The sequence below is a fragment of the Delphinapterus leucas genome, chromosome 10, assembly GCF_059928025.1.
Source record: "Delphinapterus leucas isolate spDelLeu-1000000601 "Yukka" chromosome 10, BTC_Dleu_Yukka2, whole genome shotgun sequence".
In the NCBI taxonomy this organism is placed as follows: Eukaryota; Metazoa; Chordata; class Mammalia; order Artiodactyla; family Monodontidae; genus Delphinapterus; species Delphinapterus leucas.
The window spans coordinates 38441359-38455186 of NC_143138.1; the positions used below are offsets into that span (position 1 = coordinate 38441359).

At 46.2% G+C, this 13828-nt stretch overlaps 1 protein-coding gene across 19 annotated transcripts in view; it reads right to left on the reverse strand.

Annotated features, from left to right (window-relative positions):
• Positions 1-503: 503 nt before the first annotated feature.
• The window catches only part of BRPF3 (bromodomain and PHD finger containing 3), a 103131-nt gene continuing 89806 nt past the window's right edge, over positions 504-13828 (reverse strand). For 2 of the 19 annotated variants that reach the window (XM_089918820.1, XM_089918838.1), the window contains 4 exons: positions 8669-9238; positions 6037-6115; positions 2028-2417; positions 1524-1614 (listed from right to left, as the gene is read on the reverse strand). In XM_089918820.1, coding sequence (XP_089774946.1) covers positions 2237-2417; positions 6037-6115; positions 8669-9238 — 830 coding nt within the window. In that variant the 3' untranslated portion in view covers positions 1524-1614; positions 2028-2236. The other 17 variants (XM_089918819.1, XM_089918829.1, XM_089918826.1 and 14 more) reach the window with 17 other exon arrangements.

Below are 13828 nucleotides of genomic sequence, written 5' to 3' on the forward strand. Positions count from 1 at the left end.
ACGGTCCTGTTAAATGTAGCTTCCACCCAGGCCTCTGTGCCATAGCCTCCCACCCACCATGGGTTAAATTTGCATGTGTCCTTCTCAAGGGCCACAGTTTAGGGCTGTCTTCCACCCAGTCCACCGGGGTTAGCATTCTAGGATTTGTTAAGCAAATGCATCTGAGGCCTGTGGGCAGCCCAGGCTTCCTTACTGGGTCTGGCTGGAGCTAGAGGTTATCCACACTCTGGGAAGCAGTGAGTTATTATTATTATTATTTTTTTTTTTTGCTGTACGTGGGCCTCTCACTGTTGTGGCCTCTCCCATTGCGGAGCACAGGCTCCGGACTCGCAGGCTCAGCGGCCATGGCTCACGGGCCCAGCCGCTCCACGGCATGCGGGATCCTCCCAGACCGGAGCACGAACCCGTGTCCCCTGCATCGGCAGGCGGACTCTCAACCACTGCGCCACAAGGGAAGCCCTTTTTTTTTTCTTTTCTGGACAGGCTGGGAAAATTGAGGTTAAAGACGTCTTTCTTTCTTTTTTTTTAAATAAATTTATTTATTTATATTTGGCTGCATTGGGTCTTCGTTGCTGCATGCAGGCTTTCTCTAGTTGCAGCGAGCAGGGACTACTCTTCGTTGCGGCGTGCGGGCTTCTCGTTGCAGTGGCTTCTCTTGTTGCGGAGCACAGGCTCTAGGCGCATGGGTTTCAGTAGTTGTAGCACACGGGCTCAGTAGTTGTGGCTCACGGGCTTAGTTGCTCCATGGCATGTGGGATCTTCCCAGACTAGGGCTTGAACCCAAGTCCCCTGCATTGACAGGCAGATTCATAATCACCGCGCCACCAGGGAAGTCCCAAAGGTATCTTTCTTGTGGACCATTTTCACTTGGGTGTGAAGAGCCGACAGAGCCTGCCCTCATTTGGGCTGGGAAAGGGGAGGGAAGGGGACATAAAGCTTCCCGTTTCCTCTACAACCCTGGGAGGACTCCATGAAGGCCAGGGCTGCCCACTCCACCCAGCTGCACCACATAATCCCTCGGGAGCTTGTAAAGGCGGCATGCCAGATGAGCCCCACCTGCGGACTTCCATTAGTGGCTGAGGTGGAGCCCACTGGTTCCAAGTCAAGCCTTTTGCATGCTGTGTGAACAAAAAAAAGCAACAGAAGAAGATGTGGTCTCTTGACGCCACAGGAAACAGGAAAGAGTGTCCATGGCTCAGCTCTGCCTGACCGCCAACAGTTTTGCCCTGTGGATGAGATCCTGGGGGGCTAGGATCTTGAAGAAGTGAACTCAGGCTAGGTTGGGAGGAAGGCCCAGAGCCCAGCCAGCTGGGAGGAGGCTGTGCTGCTCGCTCTTCAGTGCCCGTCTGCGCTGACATCCATCTGTCTGTCCAGAGCAGAGTAGTGGAAGGACTGCAGGGAAGCTGGGAGGATGTTTGTTTAGACAAGAAGGCTCTTGCCTGGGGGAAGCAGGACCCTCTACACCAACAGGCTTGGTAGTGGGTGGCATGCAGGTCCCCGAAAGGCCTGGGGTGAGAGGAGGGCGTCTGAGAGCAGCGGGGAGAAGCCTTGGCCTTGCGGCCGTTGGGTTCTCTCCCATTCCAGCTCAAGTTTTCTCTCTCGGCTCACAGTTTCCTAGCAAAAGAACACAAATTCATCATTTCTAAGACCTGAATCAAGGACTTCCCTCCCCTTATTTCCACTGAGAACACTCCTCACAGATTTATATGCCTTGGGCATCCTGAGCAAGTAGCCAGGCTAATATGTGGAAATTGGAAAACTCAATTTATACAAAAAGCCAGTTCGAGGGTTCACTTTATTATACAAGGGTCTTTTGCAAAAGGAGGATTCCATTTGCAGAGCAGGAGTTGATAAAAGAGTGTTTGAAATATTATTCGACTTGCCAAAGTCTGGTTGGTATTTGGTTTTGCAGGAAGAGGGAAGAAGTGGAGTGGCCTCCAGAGTGCAGAGGACAGTTGTTCAGACTGCACACTGCCCAAGGGTACACTGCCAATACAAAAGGGTAAGCACTTCACAGACATACTTACATGTCATTCATACAGCTTTCTAGCAGTTGGCAGTCAATTGTTCAAACGAAATCAGTGTATTATGACAACATTCAAGCAGCTGGCAGTCAAGTTCTGAAGGAAGGGGTGCTGTTTTCTCAGTGTACAAGGCATTATATGGGCTAGTGTTGGCCCTGACTGTGACCAGGAAGAAGCAGGTGAGGGCAGAAAGGAAGCTGGGACAACAGGGCTCAGAGGTCACCACAGTATCCTGGGACAGAACAGGCAGTGTCCGGTCTCCAGGGACACACTGGGGAGTTCCACACCTCAGGGCAGCTGTATTCCTTGATCCGGCTGGGATGAGGTCTGTAGGTGACCCAAACTGTCTTGGAAGTGGAGAGCAGAGAGGAGTCGAGTGGGCAGGGAGCAGACCTTGATGTGAGAAGTTGAGGTTAAGCACATGTGAGGGGAAATGAGACAAAAAGGAGCAATTGGAAGCCCTGATTTCCAAGCCCTCCTCCACCTGCTGTGTGACACTGGGCAAGTCACTTGCACCCTCTGGGAAACTGCAGGAAGACACCTGGAGAGCTCATCTTGGAGAAATGTTGGGATGTGGACTTGCACATTCTTGGATAATTTTCAAATCTGACTGTGTCATTCTGTTGTTTAAATCCTATGATGACTCCCCAGTAACAAAGGTGAAGTTCAATCTCATTAGCATGGCACTTAAGCCAGCCTGACCTACCCCCTGCCATGTTTCCAAGTGCACCTCCAGGCCTCTCCTGCCCAAATGGAGGAACTAGACTAGACTCTGTGACTTCTGATTCTCACTCCAGTGCTCCTTCTACCCCAGGAGACTGTACCACTTGGTCAACATCAAGATTCTGGTGACAGACGATCTGGATTCAGATCCTGGCTCTGCCATCTACCAACTGTGTGACTTTGGGCATGTTACTTAACCTCTCTGTGCCACAGTGCTTGGAACATAACTACTCTATAAGTTTTAGCCATTATTAAATTCACCTTTGAATTAGTAACTTTTAATAAGTTACTAATTCCATAGTAACTCAAAGGAGGGGCTCTTTAATGGTGGAAATTTGGGGAGTCTGACAGACTTGGCAGCAATTAGAAGGATGTGGGTAGCAATCAGCAAGATGGACCTCCTCCTTTTCCATTTGTAGCCTGTAGGCAGTCTCTCAACTTCTCAATCTGTCTCTCTACTTTGAGGTCAGTTACACAACCTGAGTCCGATGACCAGCAGAGGATAAGACTAGCAGAGGAAAGCTAGGCTGATATATATATCTAGCCATGCTCCAGGAGAAGGGCATATCTGGCATTACTGCTGGTCCTGGAAATAAAAGGGACAGGGAGCAGACCTGACCCCAACCTGTAGCCTAAGCAGAGCTATCCCAGCCAACTCATAGCCCTATGAAAGAGAAAAAAATAAATAAATGTTTGTTTTGTAATCCACTGAGATCTTGGGAGAAGAGGGTCATTTGTTATACAGCATTATCATAGCAGCAATAATTGACTAATACAACCCACACCAGAGTATGGATTTGAACTTCTAATTTAAAACATACACACACACACACACACACACACACACACACGCATATTAATGTATGGGAGATTTACCCTGAGCTTTTATTCTAGACTCTTTCCTCTGCTGGGACAGATATCAGCTGGGGACCAGGAATTTACACAGGACTAGCCTGTGGATGTGACAATGTCTCTGTGATTGTAGTTTTGGAACAGACCTTTCCTCTTCCTGGACCACTCTTACCTCTCTATGCCTAATATTTTTAAGCCTTTTTTCCCTGCCCACTAACCTTGTATTTGAACTCAAAGCATGGAATTGCTTAAAATCAATTGGTAAATTGCCCCCAAGCAGTTTCATAACCTGTTCTACAAAGGAGCACTGCACACAGGATGTGTGACCCACTGACAACAGTGTTTTCCACAGCTTATGAATGTTGTTTTGTTTGTTTTTTATCACAGCCTGCTTCTTTATAAAGCACCTTGATTCCTAGAAGTTTATCAACCAAGGTAGCTCTGGCTGAACTGCACAGTTCCCAGTGCTCTGATGTATGGGAAGAGGCCTGGCTCTGAAATCAAAGACCCGAGTCTGGACCTGGCTTCCAGAGGGCACTCCTAGCTGCAGGGAAGCTTCCCCACACCCATGGCAGACCTGCCTACATCCTCATGACCAAACCTGACCCTGAGCTTCTAGAGAGAGACTCAAAGTTCAGGGAAGTTTTGGGGATGGAGACCAAGGAACAGAGTGGGACTAATCCCAGGCAGCAGTGATCCTACAAACCCCAGAAACCACCAACTGCCCTCTGGGTCCTACACCTTTGCTGCCCATTCTTTAATCCAGAACGTGGCACGTAGGTCTGCCCTACTTCCTGCAGAAGCTTTGAATTTCCTCCCCACCATACTGCTTCCTACCACCTACCAAGTACCTACTTGCCCAGATTTTGCAGTGGGCCTATGGCTGCCAGGGTGAGCCTCTGACCCTCATCTACCTGATACATCCCTGTGCCTACCCAGGGACTCCCACCCAGGACTGGATGTCTCATAGAAAGAGTTAGAAATTTTTCCAACCAATTAAGGCTTGAAGCAAATTAAATAGCAAGGTCTGTTCCATTCAGAGAATACTTCAATAATCCTGTGAAATAACTGAAGATGATACCTGCCTTGATTTGGGTTTGAGGCTGGCATTTTGAATTTGTGAGTGTGTATGTATATATGCATGTGCCTTTAAAAACAATTTTATGGTTCAGTAAAAACATTAAGACTTGGTTTATATGGGGCTCACAGTTTGGCAAATTAGTTGGTTTTACTCTTGTCTTTGGTCTAAAGTTCAACTTTGGGGTAAATTCTTGAAAGTTTGGGATCAAGTTGAATTCATCTTTGATATCCCCAGAACCCAGAAGAGTGCTTGGCACTTAGTAGGTGCTCAGTGAAGGTTGACTGATTAAATCAACAACAGTCTAATATAGTCAAAAGCTATATAAGAAGCAGGCCTACATTGGTCAGGACCGTTAGCTGTAGGTTGGCAACAGTTAGGAAGGCTACCTGTCGAGTCACATGAGCACCCACCTGTTTGTTTGTTTGTTTAATATTTATTTATTTATTTGGCTGCGTCGGGTCTTAGTTGCAGCACGCGGGATCTTTGTTGAGGCATGTGGGATCTTTCGTTTCTGTGTGTGGGCTTCTCTCTAGTTGTGCCTCAGGCCCTGTTCTCTGCAACTGTGGCCATAGAAAAACTCAGCCACTGCCAGAGCTACCCCAAGGCAGGAAGGGATGAGGTTGGGGGGCAGAAATACCCTTGATTCACCCTCTGATCTCCTGCTGCTGCATTCCACTGGCTAACCCCACTGGCATTCAGTCAGCAAAGGAGTCTGGGTATTGCGGTTCCCAGAGAGGAAAAAACAAACAAACAAAACAAACAAACAAGAAACAGCTCCCCAGGCCCTCTCCCAGTCACTGCAAAGACAATAATGGAGTACATGTTAAACAACCCAGCAACCCAGACAGTTGGTGCGCATTAGGAAAAAAGATTTTCTGGGGACAATCTACAACATAGGAATATTAGCCCTCTTTTTATGCTGATAGAAAATAATTTGGATTAAGGGAAGTTTTTGGTAGAGTCTCTTCACTTATACTGTGCAGGATCCACCAAAGACTAGAATGTAGCATGCCTGCCAGCTCTTTTGAACAGAGACATCAACAGAGAGTCAGATACGAGGAGGGGTACACACTCTCCCACTGCGTTTAGAGAAGGTGCATTCCCCAGTGTGCACAGCAGGGACTGGGGGGAATGACACTGTCAGTATGAATAGGCTCATATCCCACACGTTGCCATCACTGAGGAAGAGAGAAGAGGGAGTGGTGGTCTGCGAACGGTAAGGGGATGGACTGAAATCACATCCAGAAAAGTAACTCAGTGCTCCTTGGGCAGCTAAAGAGATGGAAAATATCACTCAGCTGGGCCCTCTCCCCTGACCAAAGGAAAGAACATGTTCCCAATTGAGGAGACACTTACATTGCATAAGGCTTGCTCATGGTTTCCTTCACATTAGCCAGAGGCACAGTGTGTTTGGAATTTGAAGAAGCACAGGGAGCTACAGCCAAAAATGAAAATATAGGAGACATGAGTGAGATGGGGTTGGGGAGGAGTACTTAGTCATTTTTGAAATAACAATAGGAAGTAAGTGAAATGTTCAGAAACAGTAAAGAACTTTTACTCTCAAATTCTCGTATTTGGGACCAGAATCATGTTGTTGGATTTGGCTGAGATCCAGGGCAGTGACATCTGCAGAAGGTCTGAAGCTAACCCTTGATATAATATTATCAGCAATTCCCTCATAAAAAGCAGCCAGTTGTGTCAGGGAAAGTTTTCAAGAAAATTCCCCATAGGGGTCTAAACCTTCTAGCATCTGCTTTATGTAATGCTTTTGTCTTTTTTGCTGGAATAGGAAATACAAATAGTTTCATGACCATTGTTCTTAAGTAAGCTCTCTTTTCTTTTGTGGTTGTTTTTTTTTTTTTTTTTTGGCTTGCGGGATCTTAGTTCCCCAACCAGGGATTGAACCTGGGCCCACGGCACTGAAAGCCTACGTGCTAACCACCGGACCACCAGGGAATTCCCTTAAGTAAGCTCTCTGCATGTTTCTGATGAGTAGGGGGATATATAACACATGAATATTAATATGTAATTATGTAATACATGTAAATAAAAATAATATAGAATAAATTAATAACTTCCTCTTCTGAACTTCTTTCATTTGGGGACCTGCTGGATATCCCTCACTCTCCCAAATCTATTTGTGGCTCCTTTGTTTATGGATTTTCCTGGGACTTTCTGCAGCACCTGCCGCCCCCAACAACAACATGGCCACTGCCAAACAACTGCTAACATGACCCCTGGGGCTCCACTCTGCCCAATTCCTACCGGTGGCCTAGGGTGTCACTGCTAAGACCAGCTGGAGGCTCTAACAGGATTGCCTCAGCCTCAGCACTACCGACGCTAAGGGCCAGGCAATTCTTTGTTATAGGGGTTGAGCACTGCAGGATGTTTAGCAGCATCCCTGGCCTCTCCCAACTAGACATTACCCACTTGGTGACAACCAAAAATGTCTCCAGATGTTGCCAAATGTCTCCTGGGGGGTAATATGGCCCGCAGTCGCAAACCACTGGGCTATCCATACCCTCTGTCCACCCCCAATATGAGTAAGGAACGCCAGCTCTGGGTCCAGGAGTTCTCAGTCCCCTGAAGATGGCTGCCTTTAAGCACAGGTGCAATAAAATAAAATAAATGCATTTCATGTAACAGGGAAGAAGGCAGCAGGTGAAAGACTTTGAACAATTTTCTGACTCTTAATGTTCTGACAGTTTTGTCTCATTGTTAAAAGAATCAAAGTGAACCTATTCAAAAAAAAAAGAAAGAAAGAAAAGAAAAGAAAAACAAAAAAAAGACAAAGTGAACCTATTCCAGAGAAAGGAGGGTCACTCCTGACTCAGGGCAGATCCACAAAGAAGGCAACCTTGCTAATCTGTGCTACTGTTTATCGTAATAACTATGGAAGCTTGGCTGGTGGACCATGAGGACCCTACAACCTGGCTTCGGTCCATCATCTGGGCCCCTCTCCCTTGGTCCCCACACAGACCACCCACAGTGGCCAAACAGGTATCCTCTTCATCCTGAATGTACCTTGCACTTTCCTTCTCTGCACCTGAGCCTCTGGAATAAACAAAATCTGAAATGTTCTTTCTACTCTGTCGTATCCCACAAACCACAATTGTCAAAATCTTGCCCATTTCAAATCACCTGTCACCTCCAAGAAGCCTTTCTTATCTCCCCAGAGAGATGTAATCTTATTCTCTATTAATACCCTCAACACTGTTTTTGTTAGTTATATAGTACTTAAGAATTCCTTTTGCGTTTTTGAGGTTGGTATCCATGCCATTCCCTCTGCAAAGAGCTGTTCATCTTTGCAGCCCCCAGCGGGGTGCTTCACCTGTAGTAAATAACCAGTTTTTTAAAATACTATTTACAATCCATAATGGACTAGTGCTTTTGTGAAATACAATATAAATGAATTAGTAGGAAAATGACCAAGCTCTTGGATGTCATAGCTCTACTGTATTGCTATAAACATTTCTAAATGCTTGCTCTCACTTTCTGTACTCATTTCATTGTGAACTAGTAACAAATAATTCAGGGACTGGCACTGGTCCACAGACCCCTTCTTGAGCAGCATTGCCCTGGCACAGCAGCTTTCACAATAAAAAATCTACTAGAATGGCCGCTCTCAAATGTGGAGGGCTTGTAAAAAATGCAGACAGCTGGGTCCCACCCCTAGAATTTGTGGTTTAGTAGGTATGTGGTAGGGCCTGAGAATGTTCACTTCTAACAAGTTCTCAGGTGGTGCTATTGCTGCTAGTTGGGGAGCACACTTTGAGAATCACTGGACTAAAGAAGGAAAAAAAACAAATGTCAAGTACACTGCCCTCTCGTGGTGGTCTGTCCTCATAGCAAGTAGAGCCGCTAAAGTTACGGGCTAACTTCACCAATGCATCCCTCTAAAGCAAATGTTATCAGCAGCCATGTCGTTACACACTTGCCAACGGGCTCCAGACATGAGGAAGCTGTGAGAAGCCAGAAGGGTCCATACCTTGGGGCTGTTCTGGGCCCAGTTCCTCCACAGGTGGCTGTGCAGGTGATGCTGAAGAAGAACATTGGGGCAATGTTGGAGATGTGCCCACAGCGGAAGGCCCCAGGGACGCCCTGGATGACATAGATGACTGGGGGGGTGGGGATCTGGGTGGCGATGCAGTCAGTTGTACCTGCTGTGATGGTGATACGGGTGACAGCCCAGGTGTTGAGCTGGGGAGGAAGTGCACAGCTGGGAGTGATACAGGTGGCAAGTCAGTTGGAGAATGTGATGGTGTTGAGGCCAGTGGCGATGCAGGTGGTGAAACAGGTGACTCCACAGGCCACTCACATGTGGATTCAGGTGTCTGCACAGGTGGGGACAGAGGTGGACCACGGCCACCTTTTCTTTCTCCTTTGGGAGCCCATTGTGTGTGAAGTTGTCTGGATTCTTCTGGACTGGCCCGCTCTGTTTGGAGGCTTGGTTGACAGTGTTCAGGGCACTCATTGCCAAGGGCGAGTTCTATCTGGCAGTACACTTCTACCCAGGGGAAAATCACTCTCTTGGAAGGAGAATTAAGGTAAGCAGCATCTAGGAAAAACAGTAGCATGGGGTCACAGGTGGCATTACTAACCCCTGGCATCAGCAGAGTATTTGCAAAAAATGGTTTCCCAAATTATTCTCATAAACAAGATTAGTGCTTTTCATTGTTTTTGTTCTGTTTTTGCTGCGCTGCACAACTTGCAGGATCTCAGTTCCCCGATTAGGGATTGAACTCCAGCAGCGAAAGCCTAGAATTCTAACCACTAGGCCACCAGGGAACTCCTGGATTAGTGCTTTTCAATGGCCTTTCTTTACTTACTTGAATTTATATTGAATATCTGATTGTGGTTTTTTTTTTTTGCGGTATGCGGGCCTCTCACTGTTGTGGCCTCTCCCGTTGCGGAGCACAGGCTCCGGACGCGCAGGCTCAGTGGCCATGACTCACGGGCCCAGTCGCTCCGCGGCATGTGGGATCTTCCCGGACCGGGGCACGAACCCGTGTCCCCCGCATCGGCAGGCGGACTCTCAAACACTGCGCCACCAGGGAAGCCTTCTGATTGTGTTTTGATCCACTTATTTAATGGATACTTATTGAGCATCTAATATGTGCCAGGCGTTATACCAGGCACTGAGGAGTTGAAGGAGACAAAAATAGGCCTCTTGGAGCTTATAGTCTAGCCTGGGGGCAGGCACTAACCACGCCCATAACCTCAAGTTTTAACCAAGACAAGTGCTAGGAAGTGAAGAATGTGGTACTAGGAGAGACGGGAGCAGGAAGGGCTTCCCAGAGGGAGTGACGTTTGAGCTGAGACGTGACAGGGGAGGGGTCCAGGGGGTGGTCAGGGTGGGATGAGGAGGAGCATTCCAGGCAGAGCGAACAGCACACACAAGGGTCACAGGTTCGGGGGAGCAGCAAGAAGCCAAGGCCCTGCGAGGTCAGTGTAGGTGGAAGAGGGGTGGGCATACTTGTGATGGGACATGGGGCTAAGGAGACCACAGGGGCCAGACCATGCAAGGGCTTACAGGCGGCATCAAAGACCCTTGGTTTGGGCTGCCCTGGTGGCGCAGTGGTTGAGAGTCCACCTGCCGATGCAGGGGACACGGGTTCGTGCCCCAGTCCGGGAAGATCTCGCATGCTGCGGAGCGCCTGGGCCCATGAGCCATGGCCACTGAGCCTGTGCGTCCGGAGCCTGTGCTCCACAACGGGAGAGGAAAAAAAAAAAACTTCTCCTTTTCAGAAGACACTGTTAAGGAGTTGAAAAGAGAAATCACAGACTGCGGGAAAATATTTGCAAATCATATTTCTGATAAAGGGCATTTATCTAGAATACATAAAAGCTCTTAATAAGAAAACAAACAATTCCATTTTTTAAATGGGCAAAAGATGGGAATTCCCTGGCAGTCCAGTGGTTAGCACTCTACGCTTTCATTGCTGAGGAACCAGGTTCTATCCCTGGTTGGGGAACTAAGATCCCACAAGCTCCCATAAGCTGTGTGCAGTGCAGCCAAAAAAATAAAAATAAAAATAAATGGGCAAAAGAGTCAATTGAAAGGGCTCCCAATGGCCAAAGGTGGAACACTTTGAGTAAGAAACTAAATAAAGTAGGACTGAGTAATAACCCACAGTATAAAATAAGTATCAACGAGTCCATACTAATATAAACAAATGATTGAATAGGTAAACAAATGATTGAATAGGCGGAGAAAGAGACACATCTCTCATGATGAAGAATTCCCAATAATTTCTGTAGATACTCGGCCCTTAAGGAAGTGGAGAATAACTCCCTACTTCTTAGTGACTTCCTTCCAAAGAGCACAGTATGGAAAGGAAGAGTAGATTTACAGTGGAAAAACCCGACAAACACCACCTCACAGCATGTACCCTTGATACAACGTGATGAGAATGGCACTTTGCCTCTGTGGTCTTTCCCCCGCAAACCCACAACCCCAGTCTAATCATGAGAAAAACACCAAGCAAATCCCAACCGAGGGACATTCTACAAACTATCTGGCCAGTAGGTCATTAAAAACAAGGAGAGTCTGAGCAACTGTGACAGACAAGAGGAGCCTAAGGAGACAGCACAACTAAATGTGATGAGGGATCCTGAATGGGATCCTGGGTCAGAAGAAGGACATTAGGTAAAAACTAAGGCAATCTGAATAAAGTATGGACTTTAGTTCATAACGATTTATCAACATTGGTTCACTAATTGTAAACAATATACTATACTATGCACCAAATGATTTGTGTACCATGCTATAACATCTAACAAGTGTGAGACCTAAAACAATAGGGAAACCTAGATGTGGAGTCTATGGAAACTCTCTGTACTATTTTCACAGTTTTTCTGTAAATCTAAAATGATTCTAAAAAATAAAGCCTATTCAAGGTCTAGGGGAAAATGGGCAAAAGAGTTGAACAGACACTTCACCAAAGAATATATTTGAACAACTAATAAGCCAAGGAAAAGATGCTCAGCATCATTAGTCATTAGGGAAATGCAAATTAAAACCACAATAAGATACTACCACATACCTATTAGAACGGCTAATATTAAAAAGACTGACCATACCAAGTGTTGGTGAGAATGTGGGGAAACTGGAATTCTCATTCACTACTGGGAATGTAAAATGGTACAACCACTCTAGAAAACAATTTGGTAACTTCTTAAAAAGTTAGACATACATTCTGCGTATGTTTCTCAGTACGTACATATCCAAAAGTATTGAAAATAGGATCTCGAAGAGATATCTGCACACCCATGTTCATTGCAGTATTATTCTCAATAGCCAAGAGGTGGAAGCAACCCAAATGTCCACTGACGAATGAATAAAGAAAATCTGCTCTATATACACGATGGAATATTACTTAGCCTTAAGGAAGGAAATCCCGTCAGATGTTACAACATGCATGAATCTTGAGGACATTATACATGAAATAAACCAGTCACAAAAAGACAAATACTGTTATGATTCCACTTACATGAGGTACCTAAAGTATTCAAACTCATAGAAATAGAATGGTGGTTGCCAGGGTCTAGGGGGTGGCTGAAAAGGAGAGTTGGTTAATGGGTGTAGAGTTTCATTTTTGCAAGATGGAAAAGTTCAGGAGATTGGTTGCACACCAGTGTATGTTTAACACTACTGAATTGTACACTTAAAATGGCTAAGATGGTAACTTTTATATTATGTGTGTTTTACTACAATTAAATACATTACATTTTATATTAAAATATTATATGTTATACATATATTTGTAGACATATACACATTACATAATAAACATGCATCCACCATATGATCGGGTCATTCCATTCCTGGGTATTTACCCAAGAGAAATGAAAGCATTTGTCCATACAGAACTTCATGCATGAATGTACATAGCAGCTTTATTCATAATAGCCCCAAATTGGATACAACTAAAATGCCCATTAACAGGTGAATGGATAAATGAACTGTGGTATATTCATTGATACAGTGGATTGGAACGCAAAAAGGAATGAACTATTTATACCATGCAATGACATGGGTGAATCTCAGAATAATTATGCTGAGTGAAAGAATGCAGACAAAAAAGAGTTCATACTATAAGAGTTCATCTATCAAAAACTCTAAAAATGCAAATTAATCTATAATGACAGAAAGACATCAGGGTTTGCTTGGGGATGGTGGGATGAGGGAAGGTGGGAGGGATCCCAAAGGGGCATGAGGAAACTTCAGGCATCATGGATTGTTCCCTATCTTGATTGTCGTGCTGGTTTCGCAGGTGTGTGTGTCTGTGTCTGTGTGTCTGTGTCTGTGTCAAAACTCACCCAATTGTGAGTGAGAGGAAAGGAGGGAGGAAGGTCAGTTTGGCCGGGCATGGCTGGATATGGGATGGATATTTCAGACATGGCATCCTCTGAGCTCCAACCTCACCATGTACATGTGTCTGTGTGGGGAATGTGGATTTTCAAGGATGCCAGCAAGCAGTGTCCTTCCCTTTGGTAGAAGGCTGCTGTCAGGGGAGGCCAAGAGTGGAGAGGGAGGCTCACCTGGTGGCAGGAAAACTAGGTAGATGTGAACCCTTAGGAGGGAGGAGAAAGAGGATGCCAGGATGTGAGCTGAGGGTGACACCTTGCACCCTTGCACACCTTGCAGGTATGGCTTCCTACCTGAGCTGACCCCCTTTCAGAAAGCAGGCAGGAGGCTGGAGCAGACTTCCGTTTTCCGTTCCCAGATGGTAGGTGGGGATTTCTCAGGCTATGTCAGTATTTCCTGCTTGCATCTGGTGCCGGGAGAAAACTCTAGGCCCACCAAACCCAAGAGGATTTAGGTGCTGGAGCTGAAACTTGCACTGAGAAAGCCACGCACACATTTGCAAATTGGGAGAGGAAGCAAAAACAGCTGGCAGCCAGCACGAGTTTTTTTCTCCCTTATGAGTTGTGTCTGTTCCTACTTGGAGTGATTCCAGGGCCATTGGGGAAAACCTGCCATCCTCCATATACTGCCCCAATTCAGGAGTGGATGCCTGCAATGCTACTATTAGAGTTTCATCCTTGGGTTTAAGACTGCCGTTCATACCCGTGAAAATGTCCACACCAGCTAAGGGTGGGAGCGGGGAGGGTGAGAGGGTAAGGGGCTACTGAGAGACGGGGG